General features: G+C 31.8%; 1 protein-coding gene across 3 annotated transcripts; it reads right to left on the bottom strand.

Annotated features, from left to right (window-relative positions):
• Nucleotides 1-1,890: 1,890 nt before the first annotated feature.
• Ing5 (inhibitor of growth protein 5) lies at nucleotides 1,891-26,256 on the bottom strand. Of its 3 annotated transcripts, none has more exons than XM_076472386.1 (7): nucleotides 26,167-26,256; nucleotides 25,099-25,170; nucleotides 23,266-23,402; nucleotides 20,884-20,992; nucleotides 16,582-16,699; nucleotides 5,560-5,701; nucleotides 1,891-2,886 (listed from the first exon to the last, which is right to left on the bottom strand). In XM_076472386.1, the coding sequence occupies exons 1-7, from the start codon at nucleotides 26,201-26,203 to the stop codon at nucleotides 2,785-2,787; spliced, it is 717 nt and encodes a 238-aa protein (XP_076328501.1). In that variant the 5' UTR covers nucleotides 26,204-26,256; the 3' UTR covers nucleotides 1,891-2,784. The 3 variants fall into 3 exon arrangements, with proteins under 3 accessions (XP_076328501.1, XP_076328500.1, XP_076328499.1); XM_076472385.1 differs by having other exon boundaries at nucleotides 23,266-23,405; XM_076472384.1 differs by having other exon boundaries at nucleotides 23,266-23,432.

Here is a 26,256-nt window from a genome sequence, read left to right on the forward strand (position 1 = left end):
CCTAGTAAGATATTGGAGCAAAAAAACCTGCAGATACAACACCTGAATGTATTCACCACACATTATATGGCTTCACAAAATGATGTCACCCATCATGCTGTCTTGGAGCTTAGTTCAGCCTGCAAAATTCCAAGCCATATAGTAACAATACTTCAGAAATGCTACACAAACTGTATTGATGATGTCCTAATCTGTTGAGAATCACCTGCTACAAGCCAGATGTTACTCCCCTACACATGTTCAGAAGTTCACACATTCAACAAGTCCGTTTAATCACAGTCGGCAGCAGGCTCATAGGAGCTGATAGCTATGAATGCTAACATATCTGTTAATTTATACTGTCTGTCTCTTTCTTTGGGTCTGGTGGTTAGTATATGTATACAGTTCTGAAATATTGTTTCATATGTTGATGTAAAACCAAACAGAAGTGGCTAGAACTCTGTCTCAATATGTATGAGTCACTACCATGTAATCATAACCTAGGACAACAAATTCAGACATTTTCCTCCTTAGATGATTGAGTTGCAACAAAAGAAAAACTTCTGCACCACTACAGACAAAAATCATTAAATGTAAGAGAGTTGTTACTGCATTTTTAGATGTCCTATAAAAGTTTCCTACTAGTATAGGGTTAACACCTAGTAGAGTGCAGGTCTATGGTGAAACCATCACACTGTACAAGAGCAACTCAATGTATGTTTGTAGTAATTACAGATGTGCTTTATAAGTAAGTGGCATTTTACATTCACAATTTGTACACAAGCTAATGCTGTGGTTGAAACAAAGCTTTCAAGCAAACAAAACTGGAACAGTTACCTCTTCAAGAGTATAATATATATTCTCATTATACAGCCATTTTTGGTGGACAACTGTATTACAAGTCAAAACCATTGAACAATAACCTCTAATGGACAACTGTGTGGTAGGTTTTCACCATTCAACAACCATCTCCAGTGGATAACTGTGTGGTAGGTTTTTACCATTCAACAACCATCTCCAGTACACAATTGTGTTATGAGTTAACACCATTCAACAAACATCTTCAGTGGACAACTGTTACAAGTTTATACCATTCAATAAACATCTCTAGTGTACAACTGTGTTACAAGTTAACACCATTCAACAACCATCTCCAGTGAAGAGCTGGATTCTTTTTACAATAACTAACACTGTAGGATTCTTTTTAGAATAACTAATGCTGTAGGATTCTTTTCACAGTAACTAACACTATAGGATTCTTTTTAGAATAACTAGTACTGTGGGATTCCTTTTACAACAACTAAAACTGTGGGATTCTTTTTATAACAACTAAAACTGTGGGATTCGTTTTACAGTAACTAAAACTGTAGGATTCTTTTCACAGTAACTAACACCATAGTATTCTTTTTAGAATTAACACTGTATGATTCTTTATACAGTAACTAATACTGTAGGATTCTTTTTACAGTAACTAACACTGTAGGATTCTTTTTACAGTAACTAACACTGTAGGATTCTTTTTACAGTAACTAACACTGAACAATTCTTTTTACAGTAACTAACACTGTAGGATTCTTTTTACAGTAACTAACACTGAACAATTCTTTTTACAGTAACTAATGCTGTAGGATTCTTTTTGAAGTGAAATAAAATGTATACTTTGTTTTAGTGTGTTATGTTTATTTTGAAACTAGATACTCATAATTTAGAATGTTCATAAAACACAGAATGGTTAATGGAACAACATTAGCTCTCCTCTTTGTTCCATACAAACATAATCAACAAAGAATACAAACAAATTTTAATTTTTAACATTTACTTTAATATCAAAGAAATAAAGAAATGGTCAATCAACATTTATTAGTAGTTCCTATTCAAAATTAAGTGAAAGAAACAACAAAAGAAACACTGTTCTTCAACAGAGCCACTTTATTATCTCCGATCTTCAAACTAAGTAATGACACCAGCAGTTATAAAACTTGACACAGAAATATACTTGTGGACATTTCTACTCTTACAGTAAAATATAAGGGATAAAAAAATATTACGGGTGTTTTTTCACATCATCCCAATCCTGGGTATTCTATTAGATATAACAGTTCTTCAAGCTTTATGAAACTGTTAACACAGTTTAGTTACAAGCCTGATACTTAGATAAGTGGATTCAATTATCTGACTGAAACAATAGTTACTAACAACATGAACAATTCTGTTTATTTTAGTATTAAAACTGGAACTTTCTCATCATCATCTATACATATAAGGAGTAATGAACAGTGCCTATATATACAAAGATTAGTTGTTTTTCTCACAAATGACTTGAACACTCAGGATACTTACTTACTTCTGGATATCATTACTTTCACAGGATCACAAAATGTAGTACACAAAATTCAATAAACACACTGAGGGATATATTCTAGTTGTGGTGGATTCAAAACATAAATATAGTAATTACAGCAAGAAACTCTATCACAACACATTGTTCTACAAAAAAAAATATTCCATAATACCAGTGATTATGATACACAACTAATGACTTTCACTTCAACAGACCTTTCTACAACACTGTAGAGATATGGATATCTTTTAAACAGTTTCAATAATTTGTTGGGCATATAAAAGACTAAACTTATAAAATCACTGACATTTCTGACTTCTGTAGAAAATGTTCAAAGTAAGAGCTGCAGTAAAAAGTGTTTATATTAAAAACATTAAAAAGCCATGAAGATCTTATAAAATTCACGAGTCACAAACTTATAGTCAAGTAAGCATAAAACAAGAGACAGAAAGACGGTAAAGTATCTATTTCTTCTTCCTATCTGAGGAACACTTCGGGCAGTACCACTTTCCTTTTGGTTTACTGGTAAGACCAACACAGGCAAAATGAAACCATTCGATTGGACACTGAAAAAGAAAAATGTAAAGTATCAAGAGATGTCACAATAAACAACAGGATGAACAGAGCTGTTACCAGAAGAGTGGATAACTGAATATTACACAAACAATCTATGTTTTACTGAGCTGCTACCAGAAGAGTGGATAACTGAATATTACACAAACAATCTATGTTTTACTGAACTGTTACCAGAAGAGTGGATAACTGAATATTACACAAACAATCTATGTTTTACTGAGCTGTTACCAGAAGAGAGGATAACTGAATATTACACAAACAATCTATGTTTTACTGAACTGTTACCAGAAGAGTGGATAACTGAATATTACACAAACAATCTATGTTTTACTGAACTGTTACCAGAAGAGTGGATAACTGAATATTACACAAACAATCTATGTTTTACTGAGCTGTTACCAGAAGAGTGGATAACTGAATATTACACAAACAATCTATGTTTTACTGAACTGCTACCAGAAGAGTGGATAACTGAATATTACACAAACAATCTATGTTTTACTGAACTGTTACCAGAAGAGTGGATAACTGAATATTACACAAACAATCTATGTTTTACTGAACTGTTACCAGAAGAGTGGATAACTGAATATTACACAAACAATCTATGTTTTACTGAACTGTTACCAGAAGAGTGGATAACTGAATATTACACAAACAATCTATGTTTTACTGAACTGTTACCAGGAGAGTGGATAACTGAATATTACACAAACAATCTATGTTTTACTGAACTGTTACCAGAAGAGTGGATAACTGAATATTACACAAACAATCTATGTTTTACTGAACTGTTACCAGGAGAGTGGATAACTGAATATTACACAAACAATATATGTTTTACTGAACTGTTACCAGAAGAGTGGATAACTGAATATTACACAAACAATCTATGTTTTACTGAACTGTTACCAGAAGAGTGGATAACTGAATATTACACAAACAATCTATGTTTTACTGAACTGTTACCAGAAGAGTGGATAACTGAATATTACACAAACAATCTATGTTTTACTGAACTGTTACCAGAAGAGTGGATAACTGAATATTACACAAACAATCTATGTTTTACTGAACTGTTACCAGGAGAGTGGATAACTGAATATTACACAAACAATCTATGTTTTACTGAGCTGTTACCAGAAGAGTGGATAACTGAATATTACACAAACAATCTATGTTTTACTGAACTGTTACCAGAAGAGTGGATAACTGAATATTACACAAACAATCTATGTTTTACTGAACTGTTACCAGAAGAGTGGATAACTGAATATTACACAAACAATCTATGTTTTACTGAACTGTTACCAGAAGAGTGGATAACTGAATATTACACAAACAATCTATGTTTTACTGAACTGTTACCAGAAGAGTGGATAACTGAATATTACACAAACAATCTATGTTTTACTGAACTGTTACCAGGAGAGTGGATAACTGAATATTACACAAACAATCTATGTTTTACTGAGCTGTTACCAGAAGAGTGGATAACTGAATATTACACAAACAATCTATGTTTTACTGAACTGTTACCAGGAGAGTGGATAATTGAATATTACACAAACAATCTATGTTTTACTGAGCTGTTACCAGAAGAGAGGATAACTGAATATTATAAAAACTATGTTTTCTGGAGTTATTACCAGAAGAGAGGATAACTGAAGATTACCCAAACTATCTATATTTTACTAAGCTGTTACCAAAAGAGTATATAACTCAATTTCAAAAAAAGTATCTACATTTTACAGATCCATTACCAGAAGAGTGGATAACTGAAGATTACCAAAACTAAGTATGTTTTACTGAGCTGTTACCAGAAGAGTGGATAACTGAATATTACCAAAACTGTCTATGTTTTACTGCTTCTGATAAACTGTACCCTTACTTCTATTACATGTTTCTTACTGTGGTTGAACTGATATAAAGTTTAGAATTTAATGAAGCACCACATTATAAAAAACATTCTTTACTTAAAAGGCTAGTACAGAAATGAATGAAAGAAGAGACAAAGAATAACTGATTTCTATTACTATTTGAAAATTACTGAATAAAAAATGAAAAGTTATATGTTTACATACAACATTTTCTTTGTAGCTCAGCATTAATACTGAAAGACTCTTGCTTTAGAAAAATACAACTGAAAAAATAAAACAAGGAATTCATAATGACTGCATGAAACATGAATACAAGGAGATGAATATCTTAAACCATGCAGGAAGGTTAAGGCACTGACCAAGGTATATTTGTTAAGGCACTGACCAAGGTATATTTGTAGCAGGAAAAGGAATTGAGTAACCTTTAATGATGAGTTCTACTGAATAAATAACATAATAACAAAATATTATAACATAAAATAATAAACATTTGATATGTAGTTTGGAGATTTTAAGAATTACATAAAGTATTTTTAATATGAAAATTACTTTGTACATGGACTATTGAAAACAAATACTTAATATATTAATCGACAAATATTTATTTATTAGAAATACTTCACTAAAAATGATTTTTTGGGAAATGAAAGACTGACAAATGTTGTTAAGATGTACACACTATATTGAATCTATGAAGAGTTTAAATGAGTACAAAGAGGCTACGTGGTCAGTCATATTGACCGAGCCCGTGTCAAGAGAGTTGTAAGAAAGAGAATGACATACATCAGGATTATCACAGCCGATCATTTCCCCGTATGAAACTTGGTGGCAAAGGCAGTATGTTGGTTCATTTGGGTCAACAGGCATGTCTAGCACATCTGATGGGTGAGTAATACCTAAAGCTGGTACAGGAACAGGTTCTGGTCTAACAACATAAAGTTTGAATCAGAATCAAAAGGTCATATAATGCCTTCACACATATACTGTTATAATGCCAGGCAACAGTTGATTTCATGAGTTCTGGTTTATCTATTAACTACATTCAACTGATATTGTAAGACTATTTATAATCTCTTAAAGATTTTGAGAGAGGACTTAAAAAGCTGGGGATTTTAAAGCTATTGAAATTATTAACCAATAAACATAGATGTAAAGCTAGTCTACACTATAACACTGAACTATTGACAGATAATCAGTAGAGAGTAAAGTAACATAACACTACTTTAATTACAATTATTACGTAAGTAACAGAGAAGAACATTCAAACAGTGTAACACTGAGGTACCCATCCTTTGTCCACGTTATTAACTTTAAAAAAATGTTGGAGTTGATCCTGTGATAAGTAACATAAAAATCATACAATTTATTTACAACATAACATATTATTACAGTATTCATTATTAGCTCACCAAAAGTTTGATATAAACTTTAATAACTCAGTATGTTTATACTTAAAACATGCTGTACACTGCGTGATGGTCGGGATGACTTTATATGGAAAGATAGCAGTCAAGGTAGTGGCAACAGGGGTGCTATTCTCTACCTTCTTTCAATAACCAATTTTTAATGTCTTTCCGCAGTGTTTCACATGATTAATTAATTGATGGTTATCAGCCAGAGAAGTATCTTACAGGATGAAGTTTAAGGTCACAGGTCATAGCAGGAAGTGGGTGTTACTCCAGAAACAGCTCCTCAAATCAGCATTGTGGTGACTGTTTCAGTAAAAACTTCCTGAAATAGTGGCAGACATTTTTTCAATGCATTATTTCATGAAGAGTATTAGTGTACTCTCTGAAATATATAAGATGTTTGTCTGTCCTCCACCCATCTTGGATGTATATTGTTTTATAGAAAATTTAAGTTTTTAAGTACAATGTATGAATATAGTTAATATTAACTTACATCAGGATAATAAATTTTTAATGGTGGATGAAAGGGGTTGTGAACCCACCATTAACATGATCCTTGTTCCAAGTAATAGTTAGATTAGTTACAAACTAATAGACACAGTTTTTGTGCTTTATATATTTATATATATGTACAAAGGTAGCAACAGTAGAGTTGTGATCAAATGAAATGTGAATAAACTAAGTGTAATCAGAAGAGATTCTCCCTCTCATTAAATATCACAAAGTAGAAAATACTTTGGATTCTTTAACTGAGGAGTCAATAATTGCAGTTTAACAAACTAGTAGCAAAACATTTGTTCTAGTGATCAATTAAAAGTGGTTTCTTCTGGGAAGGAGGGTTTTAATTTACTTCTGCAGGGAAAGATGATAACATTAACTAGAATTGACTTCTAGGAAGGAGGGTTTTATAACATTAACTAAAATTGACTTCTCCTGGGAAAGATGATTTTATAACATTAACTAGAATTGACTTCTAGGAAGGAGGGTTTTATAACATTAACTAGAACTGACTTCTCCTGGGAAAGATGATTTTATAACATTAACTAGAATTGACTTCTAGGAAGGAGGGTTTTATAACATTAACTAGAACTGACTTCTAGGAAGGAGGGTTTTATAACTAACTAAAATTGACTTCTCCTGGGAAATATAATTTTATAACATTAACTAGAATTGACTTTTAGGAAGGAGGGTTTTATAAAATTAACTAAAATTGACTTCTCCTGGGAAAGATGATTTTATAACATTAACTAGAATTGACTTTTAGGAAGGAGGGTTTTATAAAATTAACTAAAATTGATTTCTCCTGGGAAAGATGATTTTATAACATTAACTAGAACAGATTTCTAGGAAGGAGGGTTTTCTAACATTAACTAAAATTGACTTCATCTGGGAAGGAGGATTTTCTAACATTAAATAAAATTGATTTCTCCTGGAAAGGAGGATTTTATAACATTAACTTCTAGGAAGGAAGGTTTTCTAACATCAAAATTGACTCCTCCTATGAAAGAGGGTTTCCAACATTAAGCTCTGTAATTATACAACATATGAAACTTGAAGAAATGTCACTCAACAAGAGAAGGTACAAGTGTAGAATGAATGAAACAGTCTATTCTATAACCTATTTTCAGTTGCACACTGGTCTACTGCAGCTATAACAGAAACCTATCTTGGATATTAATAAGATAATCTATATAGAGTTAAGTCTAAAAAATGTGGTATTCAGGTCTATACAGTTTCTTCCAAAGCATAAGGAAGACAGGAGAAAAACTGCCGAAAGTTATATTTGACAAATGAAGTTACATCACTTTGTTGAACAACTTGTATCTCCGAGTATCTGCAAATATTTGGATAAGCTATTATCACCTTTGTTCTGATTCTAAAATGGTAGTAGTATAAAGTCACAATAAACATACAACACTTTCAGGGTAACATCTTGATATCATCTACTACAAAGAACTAGCATTTTAACACTAATTGACATGGCTCTGTAAATATAAATCACCCAATTACATGTAGAATAGATTATGCCAGTTCCTCTGAAAAATAACAACCACAAATGGAAATACACATACACGTTCCTGAGGGCCTTCCACTAACTTCTGAGCTATAAATAACTGTAGAAAAGTTTGGAAACGAAATTCACTGCATTTTGTTTTACCGGTAGACAGCACATGTCACAAGTAGATTAAGAATAATTACATTTTGTTTTACAAGTAGACAGCACATGTCACTTGTAGAATAAGAATAATTACAGTTTGTTTTACCAGTAGACAGCACATGTCACTAGTAGGATAAGAATAATTACATTTTGTTTTACCAGTAGACAGCACATGTCACTAGTAGAATAAGAATAATTACATTTTGTTTTACCAGTAGACAGCACATGTCACTAGTAGAATAAGAATAATTACATTTTGTTTTACCAGTAGACAGCACATGTCACTAGTAGGATAAGAATAATTACATTTTGTTTTACCAGTAGACAGCACATGTCACTAGTAAGATAAGAATAATTACATTTTGTTTTACCAGTAGACAGCACATGTCACTAGTAGGATAAGAATAATTACAGTTTGTTTTACCAGTAGACAGCACATGTCACTAGTAGAATAAGAATAATTACATTTTGTTTTACCAGTAGACAGCACATGTCACTAGTAGGATAAGAATAATTACATTTTGTTTTACCAGTAGACAGCACATGTCACTAGTAGAATAAGAATAATTACATTTTGTTTTACCAGTAGACAGCACATGTCACTAGTAGAATAAGAATAATTACATTTTGTTTTACCAGTAGACAGCACATGTCACTAGTAGGATAAGAATAATTACATTTTGTTTTACCAGTAGACAGCACATGTCACTAGTAGGATAAGAATAATTACATTTTGTTTTACCAGTAGACAGCACATGTCACTAGTAGAATAAGAATAATTACATTTTGTTTTACCAGTAGACAGCACATGTCACTAGTAGGATAAGAATAATTACATTTTGTTTTACCAGTAGACAGCACATGTCACTAGTAGTAGAATAAGAATAATTACATTTTGTTTTACCAGTAGACAGCACATGTCACTAGTAGAATAAGAATAATTACATTTTGTTTTACCAGTAGACAGCACATGTCACTAGTAGAATAAGAATAATTACATTTTGTTTTACCAGTAGACAGCACATGTCACTAGTAGGATAAGAATAATTACATTTTGTTTTACCAGTAGACAGCACATGTCACTAGTAGAATAAGAATAATTACATTTTGTTTTACCAGTAGACAGCACATGTCACTAGTAGGATAAGAATAATTACATTTTGTTTTACCAGTAGACAGCACATGTCACTAGTAGGATAAGAATAATTACATTTTGTTTTACCAGTAGACAGCACATGTCACTAGTAGAATAAGAATAATTACATTTTGTTTTACCAGTAGACAGCACATGTCACTAGTAGAATAAGAATAATTACATTTTGTTTTACCAGTAGACAGCACATGTCACTAGTAGGATAAGAATAATTACATTTTGTTTCACCAGTAGACAGCACATGTCACTAGTAGGATAAGAATAATTACATTTTGTTTTACCAGTAGACAGCACATGTCACTAGTAAGATAAGAATAATTACATTTTGTTTTACCAGTAGACAGCACATGTCACTAGTAGGATAAGAATAATTACATTTTGTTTTACCAGTAGACAGCACATGTCACTAGTAGAATAAGAATAATTACATTTTGTTTTACCAGTAGACAGCACATGTCACTAGTAGAATAAGAATAATTACATTTTGTTTTACCAGTAGACAGCACATGTCACTAGTAGAATAAGAATAATTACATTTTGTTTTACCAGTAGACAGCACATGTCACTAGTAGAATAAGAATAATTACATTTTGTTTTACCAGTAGACAGCACATGTCACTAGTAGGATAAGAATAATTACATTTTGTTTTACCAGTAGACAGCACATGTCACTAGTAGGATAAGAATAATTACATTTTGTTTTACCAGTAGACAGCACATGTCACTAGTAGGATAAGAATAATTACATTTTGTTTTACCAGTAGACAGCACATGTCACTAGTAGGATAAGAATAATTACATTTTGTTTTACCAGTAGACAGCACATGTCACTAGTAGAATAAGAATAATTACATTTTGTTTTACCAGTAGACAGCACATGTCACTAGTAGAATAAGAATAATTACATTTTGTTTTACCAGTAGACAGACATGTCACTAGTAGAATAAGAATAATTACATGTCAGTAGACAGCACAGTCACTAGGATAAGAATAATTACATTTTGTTTTACCAGTAGACAGCACATGTCACTAGTAGGATAAGAATAATTACATTTTGTTTTACCAGTAGACAGCACATGTCACTAGTAGAATAAGAATAATTACATTTTGTTTTACCAGTAGACAGCACATGTCACTAGTAGGATAAGAATAATTACATTTTGTTTTACCAGTAGACAGCACATGTCACTAGTAGGATAAGAATAATTACATTTTGTTTTACCAGTAGACAGCACATGTCACTAGTAGAATAAGAATAATTACATTTTGTTTTACCAGTAGACAGCACATGTCACTAGTAGGATAAGAATAATTACATTTTGTTTTACCAGTAGACAGCACATGTCACTAGTAGGATAAGAATAATTACATTTTGTTTTACCAGTAGACAGCACATGTCACTAGTAGAATAAGAATAATTACATTTTGTTTTACCAGTAGACAGCACATGTCACTAGTAGAATAAGAATAATTACATTTTGTTTTACACTAGTAGTAAGAATAATTACATTTTGTTTTACCACATGTCACTAGTAGAATAAGAATAATTACATTTTGTTTTACCAGTAGACAGCACATGTCACTAGTAGAATAAGAATAATTACATTTTGTTTTACCAGTAGACAGCACATGTCACTAGTAGAATAAGAATAATTACATTTTGTTTTACCAGTAGACAGCACATGTCACTAGTAGAATAAGAATAATTACATTTTGTTTTACCAGTAGACAGTTTTACCACATGTCACTAGTAGAATAAGAATAATTACATTTTGTTTTACCAGTAGACAGCACATGTCACTAGTAGAATAAGAATAATTACATTTTGTTTTACCAGTAGACAGCACATGTCACTAGTAGAATAAGAATAATTACATTTTGTTTTACCAGTAGACAGCACATGTCACTAGTAGAATAAGAATAATTACATTTTGTTTTACCAGTAGACAGCACATGTCACTAGTAGAATAAGAATAATTACATTTTGTTTTACCAGTAGACAGCACATGTCACTAGTAGAATAAGAATAATTACATTTTGTTTTACCAGTAGACAGCACATGTCACTAGTAGGATAAGAATAATTACATTTTGTTTTACCAGTAGACAGCACATGTCACTAGTAGAATAAGAATAATTACATTTTGTTTTACCAGTAGACAGCACATGTCACTAGTAGAATAAGAATAATTACATTTTGTTTTACCAGTAGACAGCACATGTCACTAGTAGAATAAGAATAATTACATTTTGTTTTACCAGTAGACAGCACATGTCACTAGTAGAATAAGAATAATTACATTTTGTTTTACCAGTAGACAGCACATGTCACTAGTAGAATAAGAATAATTACATTTTGTTTTACCAGTAGACAGCACATGTCACTAGTAGAATAAGAATAATTACATTTTGTTTTACCAGTAGACAGCACATGTCACTAGTAGAATAAGAATAATTACATTTTGTTTTACCAGTAGACAGCACATGTCACTAGTAGAATAAGAATAATTACATTTTGTTTTACCAGTAGACAGCACATGTCACTAGTAGTAATAAGAATAATTACATTTTGTTTTACCAGTAGACAGCACATGTCACTAGTAGAATAAGAATAATTACATTTTGTTTTACCAGTAGACAGCACATGTCACTAGTAGGATAAGAATAATTACATTTTGTTTTACCAGTAGACAGCACATGTCACTAGTAGAATAAGAATAATTACATTTTGTTTTACCAGTAGACAGCACATGTCACTAGTAGAATAAGAATAATTACATTTTGTTTTACCAGTAGACAGCACATGTCACTAGTAGAATAAGAATAATTACATTTTGTTTTACCAGTAGACAGCACATGTCACTAGTAGAATAAGAATAATTACATTTTGTTTTACCAGTAGACAGCACATGTCACTAGTAGGATAAGAATAATTACATTTTGTTTTACCAGTAGACAGCACATGTCACTAGTAGGATAAGAATAATTACATTTTGTTTTACCAGTAGACAGCACATGTCACTAGTAGAATAAGAATAATTACATTTTGTTTTACCAGTAGACAGCACATGTCACTAGTAGAATAAGAATAATTACATTTTGTTTTACCAGTAGACAGCACATGTCACTAGTAGAATAAGAATAATTACATTTTGTTTTACCAGTAGACAGCACATGTCACTAGTAGGATAAGAATAATTACATTTTGTTTTACCAGTAGACAGCACATGTCACTAGTAGGATAAGAATAATTACATTTTGTTTTACCAGTAGACAGCACATGTCACTAGTAGAATAAGAATAATTACATTTTGTTTTACCAGTAGACAGCACATGTCACTAGTAGGATAAGAATAATTACATTTTGTTTTACCAGTAGACAGCACATGTCACTAGTAGGATAAGAATAATTACATTTTGTTTTACCAGTAGACAGCACATGTCACTAGTAGGATAAGAATAATTACATTTTGTTTTACCAGTAGACAGCACATGTCACTAGTAGGATAAGAATAATTACATTTTGTTTTACCAGTAGACAGCACATGTCACTAGTAGAATAAGAATAATTACATTTTGTTTTACCAGTAGACAGCACATGTCACTAGTAGGATAAGAATAATTACATTTTGTTTTACCAGTAGACAGCACATGTCACTAGTAGGATAAGAATAATTACATTTTGTTTTACCAGTAGACAGCACATGTCACTAGTAGAATAAGAATAATTACATTTTGTTTTACCAGTAGACAGCACATGTCACTAGTAGGATAAGAATAATTACATTTTGTTTTACCAGTAGACAGCACATGTCACTAGTAGAATAAGAATAATTACATTTTGTTTTACCAGTAGACAGCACATGTCACTAGTAGAATAAGAATAATTACATTTTGTTTTACCAGTAGACAGCACATGTCACTAGTAGGATAAGAATAATTACATTTTGTTTTACCAGTAGACAGCACATGTCACTAGTAGGATAAGAATAATTACATTTTGTTTTACCAGTAGACAGCACATGTCACTAGTAGAATAAGAATAATTACATTTTGTTTTACCAGTAGACAGCACATGTCACTAGTAGAATAAGAATAATTACATTTTGTTTTACCAGTAGACAGCACATGTCACTAGTAGAATAAGAATAATTACATTTTGTTTTACCAGTAGACAGCACATGTCACTAGTAGAATAAGAATAATTACATTTTGTTTTACCAGTAGACAGCACATGTCACTAGTAGAATAAGAATAATTACATTTTGTTTTACCAGTAGACAGCACATGTCACTAGTAGAATAAGAATAATTACATTTTGAATAATTACATTTTTTTACCAGTAGACAGCACATGTCACTAGTAGAATAAGAATAATTACATTTTGTGTTTCACCAGTAGACAGCACATGTCACTAGTAGAATAAGAATAATTACATTTTGTTTTACCAGTAGACAGCACATGTCACTAGTAGAATAAGAATAATTACATTTTGTTTTACCAGTAGACAGCACATGTCACTAGTAGAATAATAATAATTACATTTTGTTTTACCAGTAGACAGCACATGTCACTAGTAGAATAAGAATAATTACATTTTGTTTTACCAGTAGACAGCACATGTCACTAGTAGAATAAGAATAATTACATTTTGTTTCACCAGTAGACAGCACATGTCACTAGTAGAATAAGAATAATTACATTTTGTTTTACCAGTAGACAGCACATGTCACTAGTAGAATAAGAATAATTACATTTTGTGTTAAGAATAATTACATTTTGTTTTACCAGTAGACAGCACATGTCACTAGTAGAATAAGAATAATTACATTTTGTTTCACCAGTAGACAGCACATGTCACTAGTAGAATAAGAATAATTACATTTTGTTTCACCAGTAGACAGCACATGTCACTAGTAGAATAAGAATAATTACATTTTGTTTTACCAGTAGACAGCACATGTCACTAGTAGGATAAGAATAATTACATTTTGTTTTACCAGTAGACAGCACATGTCACTAGTAGAATAAGAATAATTACATTTTGTTTTACCAGTAGACAGCACATGTCACTAGTAGAATAAGAATAATTACATTTTGTTTTACCAGTAGACAGCACATGTCACTAGTAGAATAAGAATAATTACATTTTGTTTTACCAGTAGACAGCACATGTCACTAGTAGGATAAGAATAATTACATTTTGTTTTACCAGTAGACAGCACATGTCACTAGTAGATAAGAATAATTACATTTTGTTTTACCAGTAGACAGCACATGTCACTAGTAGAATAAGAATAATTACATTTTGTTTTACCAGTAGACAGCACATGTCACTAGTAGAATAAGAATAATTACATTTTGTTTTACCAGTAGACAGCACATGTCACTAGTAGAATAAGAATAATTACATTTTGTTTTACCAGTAGACAGCACATGTCACTAGTAGGATAAGAATAATTACATTTTGTTTTACCAGTAGACAGCACATGTCACTAGTAGATAAGAATAATTACATTTTGTTTTACCAGTAGACAGCACATGTCACTAGTAGAATAAGAATAATTACATTTTGTTTTACCAGTAGACAGACATGTCACATGTCACAGTAGTAGAATAAGAATAATTACATTTTGTTTTACCAGTAGACAGCACATGTCACTAGTAAGATAAGAATAATTACATTTTGTTTTACCAGTAGACAGCACATGTCACTAGTAGAATAAGAATAATTACATTTTGTTTTACCAGTAGACAGCACATGTCACTAGTAGAATAAGAATAATTACATTTTGTTTTACCAGTAGACAGCACATGTCACTAGTAGGATAAGAATAATTACATTTTGTTTTACCAGTAGACAGCACATGTCACTAGTAGGATAAGAATAATTACATTTTGTTTTACCAGTAGACAGCACATGTCACTAGTAGAATAAGAATAATTACATTTTGTTTTACCAGTAGACAGCACATGTCACTAGTAGAATAAGAATAATTACATTTTGTTTTACCAGTAGACAGCACATGTCACTAGTAGGATAAGAATAATTACATTTTGTTTTACCAGTAGACAGCACATGTCACTAGTAGGATAAGAATAATTACATTTTGTTTTACCAGTAGACAGCACATGTCACTAGTAGAATAAGAATAATTACATTTTGTTTTACCAGTAGACAGCACATGTCACTAATAGGATAAGAATAATTACATTTTGTTTTACCGGTAGATAGCACATGTCACTAGTAAGATAAGAATAATTACATTATGTTTTACCGGTAGATTGCACATGTCACTAGTAGGATAAGAATAATTACATTTTGTTTTACCAGTAGATAGCACATGTCACTAGTAGAATAAGAATAATTACATTTTGTTTTACCAGTAGACAGCACATGTCACTAGTAGGATAAGAATAATTACATTTTGTTTTACCGGTAGACAGCACATGTCACTAGTAGGATAAGAATAATTACATTTTGTTTTACCAGTAGATAGCACATGTCACTAATAGAATAAGAATAATTACATTTTGTTTTACCAGGAGACAGCACATGTCACTAGTAAGATAAGAATAATTTCATTGTTACTTTAATCACTTTATTACCTGAAGACTAAAATAAACCACTTCCTTCTTTTTACAATTATGTATTCACAGTTCTTGAAAGATTTCAACATCAAGCAGATGAAGTAAAAATAAAAACATCAATATTTCTTGAGAGAGTTAATTAAACAGAGAAATTCTGATTTACCCAATCACAGTTCAGCATATATAAAGTATTTAGTTTCTAGAAATGGTATGGTATTTAGAAAGGTTAAAATTTGTTTTAGGTCTCCCTGGACTATTTGTTCTTCATTTATTGCAGTGATTTTAGTGTGATAAGTCCATAAACTTAACACTAACACAACAACAAGTATAACTTCAATATAAATGTGTCTAGCCCACAAGTAGATACTTGAAAAATTTATGAAGTATCCATACTAACCCAGTTTTCATTTACTTAAAGAACAAACAAAGTTCTTTTCTTCAAGTGAATTAGTGTAAATACATCTATAAGTAATTTTCACTTAACACAGTCCTTACAAGGGAACTTGTCCTTTCAGTTTTTTCCGAGCAGATTTTGGAATGTCCTCATCAGAAGAAGTTCCCCTTAGTCTTGCTTTCTTCTTTTCACATTTTTCCTTAGATTTCCTTCCTTTTTCTGTAATTAATGCAAACATTATGTATTTGGAAGAATATTGAATACTATTACAAAATAAAGCTACACACAAACAATGATTAAATCAGATTTATTGTTAGAATCATTTCACTCTTTACAATAAACAGGTTCATGTCCCTGTGGAGTAATAAAGGTTATATCATAGAACCAGAAAAAAGTGATGTAAACTTGGGTGTTTTACTCTTCTGGCAGTAAAGTGAGACCACATCAGATGCAAACTGTGGTTTTCTGTGATTCATGATGATGATAAACCCATTAGAAGTAAAAATATATCTCAGGACAGCTAGTACGGGTATTAACACTTTTACTAATCAAGCAGAGAACAGTTGTTAATATCCAAACTATGGTTTTGTTGAGCAGTCTCTACTCTTGGTATCAGTCCTGTGTCAATAGAAAATGCCATCCAATTAAGAATAACATTTGAATGGAAGGATTACAGCTTGCTTAAACTGTTTATCTGATGACGACTTCATACTACAGATCAAAATCTAACTTTAATATCAGAATGTCCCTACTGTACAAGTTCTTGTTAATGAATGAATTACTTATACATTAGTTATGAACCTCCTCAAATGTGACGTTAATATACTGTTTTAACAAGTAGACATAAAAGGAAATAACACACCAATTTCTAACATATATTTTTGATCTGTGAGTTTTGAGAAACACTACAGAAAGATTAGTAGTGCTGTTAAAAAGAAAAGAAAAAATTTATACATGTAACTGGAAACTGAAAAGATACATGCACAAGTCATAATTTTAAAATAAATATAAAAAATGGAGGTATTGAATATAAAAAATGAAAACTTACTAAGTAAATCAAAATACTGCTCAAAATTAACAAACCAGAATTAATAAGTTACTGCAATATTTCTATGAAATATTTAAATAAAACAAATACAGTAAAGTGAAAGGGTACATAGAAGACAACAGATCAACATGTAACAAAGAGGTTTAGAGACTTGTGTTCTTGTTCCATTATAAGTAAACTTTAAAAACAAAACATTAAAAAACGAATTTATCTAGTATCATGAATAAAACTGTACATGTGTAAATGTTAAAAGTTTTGTTGCTTTCAGGGTACATCTGGAGACACTTCAATATGTAGTCAGAGTTATATATTAAATGCCAAAATTATCATTTTTCTACAATGAAAATGTATTTCAAATAGAAATTTTTCAGAAGGTATTTTTGTTCAGTGCTGCCCTCTGTATGCAGAATTTTTCTTTATGCATGCTAAAGCCCTAACACCTCCCCCACTTGGAATTAGTACATTCTAACGTGTCAAGTATGCCAATTATCATGCTTCATTTATTAACCAATAGCAGCATAGTATTCTCATGTGAGGCATGTGACTCCTTTTATACTCCTCTACCAAACTTTCACTTCAAAGTACAGTACTTACCTCCCTTACAAGATTAACTACTCCCACACTGAGGAGGAGGAAGATACCCTTTCAGTGATCTTGTGGAATACCCCATCTTTACAATGACTGTGTTAAGCCATTGATAAAAAAGCATGAGTGAACATGGCTTACGGTTAAAGAACACCTAGTCAGGCACCACTCACCACAGAGCAGAATCTATGAGAACACGAGGAAAGAAAGGCTCTTGAGAAAAGAGAAAAAGGAATAAAACTTACCAGTTAAAGTCACATGAAAGCCTGGAGAACTGTCACAAATGGAATATGGACATTCTGGGTATGATCCACATGCCAGCTTGAAGAATCTCCTCCAACAGACAGTAAGGGAAAAAGTGAGATGAAAATTTAATGGGAAGACACATGGAAAAAGGTACAAGAAAAAGGTATGTAGCAGTAGAACAATTGTACCAAATGTGGATCCAACTCCTAAGGGAGAAGGATTGGCAGGGAATGAGAAAATGGTTGTGCATACTCCAGAGGGTAACTGTACACTATACAACACCATAGGGCCCAAACTAGACAAAGCAGTCTACCAGGATTCTGAAAAGGATACAGACTGGAGAAGGAAGGGAAATAGGAGAATAGAAGGAACAACCTTACAAAGTTGCTATGGTCTTGGGGAGAGAGGAAAGATCCCAAAAGAAGATAGGTAGGATGATAAAAGGTACATTAGCATCAACTTCAAATAAATTGGCTTGGTGATTCCTCATGCAAATAGGAGATGAAAATTGGTCTTAAGAGACAAATAACACAAAGAGGAAAAGTCAAAGCATGAAGGATCACATTAATGTCCCAATCCGAGAGGCCTCTGAATCCAGAAGGAATGCTAAAAACATTATAGCTGAAAAAACAGAAGGTATGGGAGAGAGCTGCTCATTATCTTGAAATTAAAGATCCAGGTGAGAAATTCCACCACCAGATCTGAAGGAATGGGTAAAGGATGGGAGGACAAAACACAGAATATAGAAACAGGTGGTATGGAAGGCTCTAAACAAAATAAACACATCACAAAAGTTGAAAGAGTGGACTGTTGAGGGTGGATGTTACCCACAATTTGATATCGTTAAGGACAGTATCAAAGACATAGTGTCAAAGAAAAGGAGCAAGATATATGTCCCTGAAATAAGTGGAGGGGAAATGAACATGAGCCAAAATGAAGCCCCCACCAATAAGTTCCCAACAACATAGAAACCATGCATGTAACAACAAAGTCCAGGATGAAATACAGGCCAAACTGGAATAAAGAAGGCGAATGATAAATGTAATTTATATGGAAAGTCTTTAAACACAGATTCCAGAAAAGGACAGTAAGCCGAAGGCAAGGATATTGGGCAAGTGCAAGACAATATTCCGCACAATGGTAAGCAAGAGTGTACTGATCAGATGATCCCCTCGCCTAACTGAAAGAGAAAGTGATCCACATGGAACAAACTATCAAGAGAGGGTGGAAATACAAAAACATCATTGAGAAGAATGTTCATGCAATAAAGGAGGATGATGGGAATAAGAAATAAAAACGTCACAAACCTAAGATACAAAATTCATAAAAGCCAAGGTGAATCTTAGGCTGGAATGGTAAACTAACCAAGGAGAATCTTAGGCTGGAACTGGGATGGAATGGTAAACTAACCAAGGTGAATCTTAGGCTGGAACTGGGATGGAATGGTAAACTAACCAAGGTGAATCTTAGGCTGGAACTGGGATGGAATGGTAAACTAACCAAGGTGAATCTTAAGCTGGAACTAGGATGGAATGGTAAACTAACCAAGGTGAATCTTAGGCTGGAACTGGGATGGAATGGTAAACTCAGGATGAAAGAAATTGATCAAAACCATCATCATGTTGAATATTATCAGCTGAATCTGAAGGAGGCTTTGTAAAGTCATGGTGATTCAAGTAGTGTTTAATCTCCTGACAGACCAAATCAGAAAGATATAGAATCAGATTCACCGAACATTGGTTGTTGGGTACTTCCCAAAGTGGTAATGTTGACTTCAAAATTCATAACCTACAAAAAAATTCACAAAATGAATTGTCTAGTGCATAAAAGCAACAATAACAAACTTGGAGAGACGTGAAAATGTATAGAACAAGTAAATAAATAAATAATATATATATATATATACACAAACACACACGTATAGAACCACTTCACACAAAAATCAAGAATGTGTCACACAGGAAGCACAAAAGAAAACTTTTGTACCCAAAAGCAGCCAAACGAGAAGTGAAGAGGGAGTCATGTGTCACGTGAGCATAATATGCTACTATTTGTGAATACCTGATGCACGAGAGTCCTTATTGGAATGTACTAATTCCAACAAGGGAGGGACACAAGGCTTGTGGCATGCATAAAGAAAAAGGTTGCATATAGAGGGCAGTGCTGTACAAGAACAGCTAATCTTGTGAGAGGAGATAAGTACTGTATCAGTATGTTTCAAGTTGGAAAAAATTGCAGAGAGAAAATCATTTAGCAATGCAGGATATTTCAGAAAAACTTAATAGTTGATTGATTATCACTTTCAAACTGACATATGAAGATAAATGAAGTTTCTGAAGCACTGGTAAATATCAACAGTAACTTCAAAATGAATTCTGTGGTGTAAACACGTAACACACACACCAATGACGATAAATTCAAATGAGTGACCTGTTTTTACAATGTATTTGAGAGACATTGTATCAGTCATAATAACAGTAAAAATTAATTAACTACTAGAAATTCAGTTTTAATGAAACTTTACTCTTCTGAGAACTCTCTGAGTCACTTGATTGCATGCTGAGGGCTTTGTCCTTCAAGTCAGCTTCAAACCTTGCCAAATCTGCATCCAGCCTCCGTATGTGCTTGTCCACCTGCATAAGACCACACTTTTATCTAGGTAGTAAATGAAACATGCACAACATAACAAAAAGTAGTCTGATGACAGAAACTAAAAAACATTTCAATAAAATATGAAGCAAGGAAGGAAGAAGGTAATATGATTGAATGGTACAATGGAAATTGGTACTTTAAACTCCTGAAAAATCCTAAAAATAAGGGAAAAAGTGTATTTTCCAAGTTCCTTTCCCTTCCAAGAAATGTATCTCACTTACTTTTAAATCATTTAGTTTTTTTACTTACTTAATTAAATAATCTGGGAATAAAACGAGAAAGTCCACAAGTATACATAAATATTGAGCATATTTTGGTCCAGTCGCTAGTCTCAAAACATATACCTGTACAATCAAACAGTATTACAGAGTAGTATTTGTTCTTAAATAATAACCAAAAAAACTAAATTAAATCAACACCACTGATCAAAACAAGAAATGAAATGGTTTCTTATGTGACATTATAAAATATAAAATTATATACACTTTCAACTGAAAGCCAAATAAATCTAATATGAATGAAAACTGATATGTTCCACTGATGCACATATACTTCCTAGCTCTGATGACTGGTCTTTAACATAACATTATAACCAATCTTTTTTTCTCTCAAACTTACCCTTTCACATGTTAGCATTGCAAATTGAACTTTGTCATCTCAGCAGACACTAACACTGATGACTGGTCTTTAACATATCATTAAAACCAATCTTTTTTTCTCTCAAACTTACTATCTTCTATTGTTTGCATCACCAATGAACTTTATCATCTCCACAGACACTAACAATTATGATTGGTCTTTAACATAACATTAAAACCAACCAATTTTTTTCTCAAACTTACTCTTTGATATGTTTGCATCACTAATCATCACTAACACTGATGATTAGAGTCTTTAACATAACATTAAAACAAATCTTTTTTCCCTCACACTTACCACCTAAGTTTGCATCACTAATTGAACTTTGTCATCTCCACAGACACTAACACTGATGATTGGTATTTAACATAACATTAAAACCAACCTTTTTTCTCTCAAACTTACTATCTTCTATGTTTACATCACTAATGAACTTTATCATCTCCACAGGCACTAACAATTATGATTGATCTTTAACATAACATTAAAACCAACCAATTTTTTTCTCAAACTTACTCTTTGATATGTTTGCATCACTAATCATCACTAACACTGATGATTAGAGTCTTTAACATGACATTAAAACAAATCTTTTTTCCCTCACACTTACCACCTAAGTTTGCATCACTAATTGAACTTTGTCATCTCCACAGACACTAACACTGATGATTGGTATTTAACATAACATTAAAACCAACCTTTTTTCTCTCAAACTTACTATCTTCTATGTTTACATCACTAATGAACTTTATCATCTCCACAGACACTAACAATTATGATTGATCTTTAACATAACATTAAAACCAACCAATTTTTTTCTCAAACTTACTCTTTGATATGTTTGCATCACTAATCATCACTAACACTAACATGACATTAAAACAAATCTTTTTTCCCTCACACTTACCACCTAAGTTTGCATCACTAATTGAACTTTGTCATCTCCACAGACACTAACACTGATGATTGGTCTTTAACATAACAATAAAACCAACCTTTTTTTTCTCTCAAACTTACCTTTCATATGTTTGCATCACTAATTAAACTTGTCATCTCCACAGACACTAACGATTGGTCTTTAACATGACAAACCAACCTTTTTTCCCTCAAACTTACCATCTAATATGTTTGCATCACTAACTGAATGTTGTCATCTCCACAGACACTAATGCTGATGACTGGTCTTTGACATAACATTAAAACCAACCTTTTTTTCCCTCAAACTTACCATCTAATATGTTTGCATCACTAACTGAATGTTGTCATCTCCACAGACACTAACACTGATGATTGATTGATCTTTAACATAGCATTAAAACCAACCTTTTTTTCTCTCAAACTTACCATCTCATATGTTTGCATCACTAATTGAATGTTGTCATCTCCACAGACACTAACACTACTGACTGGTCTTTGACATAACATTAAAACCAACCTTTTTTTTCTCTCAAACTTACCATCTCATATGTTTGCATCACTAATTAAACTTGTCATCTCCACAGCAAACCAACCTTTTTTCCCTCAAACTTACCATCATGTTTGCATCACTAACTGAAATGCTGATGACTGGTCTTTGACATAACATTAAAACCAACCTTTTTTCTCTCAAACTTACCATCTCATATGTTTGCATTGCTAACTGGACTTTGTCATCTCCATACTCCTTGGTTTTTTCAAATAGTTTCTGAATTTTCTCCATGTGGTGTGTTTTTTGTTCAGGGCTGAGGTTTCTTACATTCTTCAAGTACTCTTCTGCTATGATATCAATATTCTTTAAAAGTTCTAAAAACAATGAATAATATATGTACAGGAGACATGCCATAGTTCAGAGAAAAAAAATATTTGACTTAAAGTACAATAATTTCCAAACTAATTAAACTGAAGCTAATTACAATTTATTTAAGTATTGGATATATAGTCCTAAGCTCACCACTCAGTGTTCACAAACTCTAAGCTCACCACTTAATGTTCACAAACATTTTAAAAAATAATTATTTTACATGAATAAGTAAAAGTATCCCATAATAAAAATATAGATTTATAAAGAGTAAAACCTTACACTGAGAAATGTTTTAAACTTAAAATGTAATTTCAGTAGAAACCTCTAGCGAGTCAGAATGGCTTTCTTTGGTCTCTTCTTCTTGTACAGAACTCACAACCTTCACTTTTTACCATATTTTGTAATTTTTTTACAGATTCAGCTGATGAACAATATGAATTATCACCATAAATCACAATAAATGTAATGATCTCTTTGTTAGTTTCACATGGTAATCCACAAAAAGTTAAACAACAGTTACAAAGATCCTGACCCTCCCACAGTCACAGCAGAGATAATTGTGAACATCCCACACTCAGAAATAAGTATTCAACCTTTGATAGATTGTTTAGACAGAGCACTCATGATGAAACTTGGTAGAATGGACAGCAACTGCCTGCTGTGGAGACACAAGTGTAGAGGAGAATGTTTTGAAAGTCTCCACAACAGACAGTTGCTGTCCATTCTACAAAGTTTCATCAAGTATTCAGCCTCATTTTAGAATTGATGACTACATTAAAGCTTTTGAAACAAAAGTGAAATAAAACCAAAATACAAATCTTAATAAATTTAACATAGAGAGGTGACTGTATGTTAAAATTCCAAGGATAATAATGAAGATTCACATGTGTAAATAAAAAGAGATACTTACTACAAATGGAGGTGTGTTGACCTCCAATTCTTGGAGAGCTTTTATTATATCATTATCATACACTAGCATAATGCACATAAAATCATGTGAAATTAAGTGGGAGTTACCTTAAAGCTAGTGGCATGCAAATTTCTTTGACAGACATGCTGAGGAAAATAGCTAACCATGTGTGATGGTGAATTATTGTCTCAGAATTTTACATTTCTGGAATTAAAATTAATTTCAAACAGGCAGCACTTATCTCTGAAATACCAAAATATTTATTACTCATACATCATTAAATCTTATGTAAGTTATGTTTTCCTTCCTGAATTTAAATTTTTATAAAGTTATATTGGTCATGAAAACCAAAAATAGCCTGGCTACAGGAAGGAGTGAGGAAACAAACTTCAGAGACCTGTTTAGAATTCATTTTAATTCTAAGAATATAAAATTCAAATGAGTTACTTACCTCAGAAATATTGAAAGCCACAATATCCACAATGTGAGAGAGGTGGGAATTAATGAACATCACAAAATATGAAAATAACAAGCTACACAACAGGAAAATAATAATCTACACTAAAACAAATATATAGCCAAGTACACGTGTATTCTATAATACCAAGTAACAAGATACAAAAAAATTAAAGAAATTACCACAGTATCATACCAATATTTTATTTGATTTGTCTTCACATGTGTTTACCATGTGCATGTAAGTAATAAAAAATCTGTAAAACATTTTTATTTACTTTATCACAAATACTAGTTCTTACCTTGGGCTTTTGTGTCTAACTCTCTCATTAGGGTGAAGTTTCTTTGTAACTCTAATGGCAATGTTTCCAAACCTATAGAGAAATATGAAATTAGGTACATGTTACATAATTCATGTGTGATAATAAGTAATTATGTCAAAGGAGAAACTATTGATACATTTAAACAAAAAAAAAGACTTCCTCCTCCCCATACCATAAACTCAAAGTATTATTAACACAATTTTATAACACAAGAATGTAACTTACAAAATAATAATGTTGACTTAACAGTTTTTTAGTTTACTCAAAATAAAAGTGATTGTTAATTTTTATTTTTGATGTGTACACCTTGACTTTTAGAAAACCTTTAACAAAATAAGAGAACACCTATTGCTTATTAGTAATAACTTCTGCACAGATTGAGAAAACGACTGACAATTAGTTTAAAGCTGTTTAACTTTAGTTGAAATGACTTTTGATTGTTCACAAACTCCAATAACTATGTCCAGTTTATATTGACAGTTATGCACGATATAAAGATTTTGTGTAAAAATATTTATAAGTCACACTTTGTTTTGTATAAACTTCAAAAAATTATGAGTTTATTAAACGAAAATAATTCTCTTGGAATTAGTAAGTCATTCTGATTCCTTGTTTTAATACAGCCTCTAACGAATACTCTTTGCTCTAAAGAAAAAAAATACTCTTTAAGAATATGAATCTATGTTTTCTAAGCCTAGATAAAGTTAACATATATTCTTACACTAAAATTTAGTGTTATTATTACTAGGACCTAAACTATGGTTGATCTGGAAGCTGAGATGTATAACAGGTATTACTATTCTGCACTGTTACTAATGCAGCAGTAACGGTGACTAACGGTTTAGCATATTCCTTAAAAGTTAAGAATAACATGTTGGACTTGAACTAAGAAAATTCAGTTTGATCAACATACACGAAATAACTGTTACAAAACTAGGACTAACTCTGGTTCAATAACACTTAAAGTTTATTCAAAGTAACAAAACATTAAAGCACCTTATACAATTTAAAGTAGAAATATAACTTTGTAAGCAAATACTAACTTACTGTCAAGATAATGCTCCAAATACACTGCGGTCGCCATTTTATTTTTCAATGAGAGTCCTCTATGATAAAATATATAATCCCTCAAACACA

This window comes from Tachypleus tridentatus, chromosome 12, assembly GCF_004210375.1.
Source record: "Tachypleus tridentatus isolate NWPU-2018 chromosome 12, ASM421037v1, whole genome shotgun sequence".
Lineage (NCBI taxonomy): Eukaryota > Metazoa > Arthropoda > Merostomata > Xiphosura > Limulidae > Tachypleus > Tachypleus tridentatus.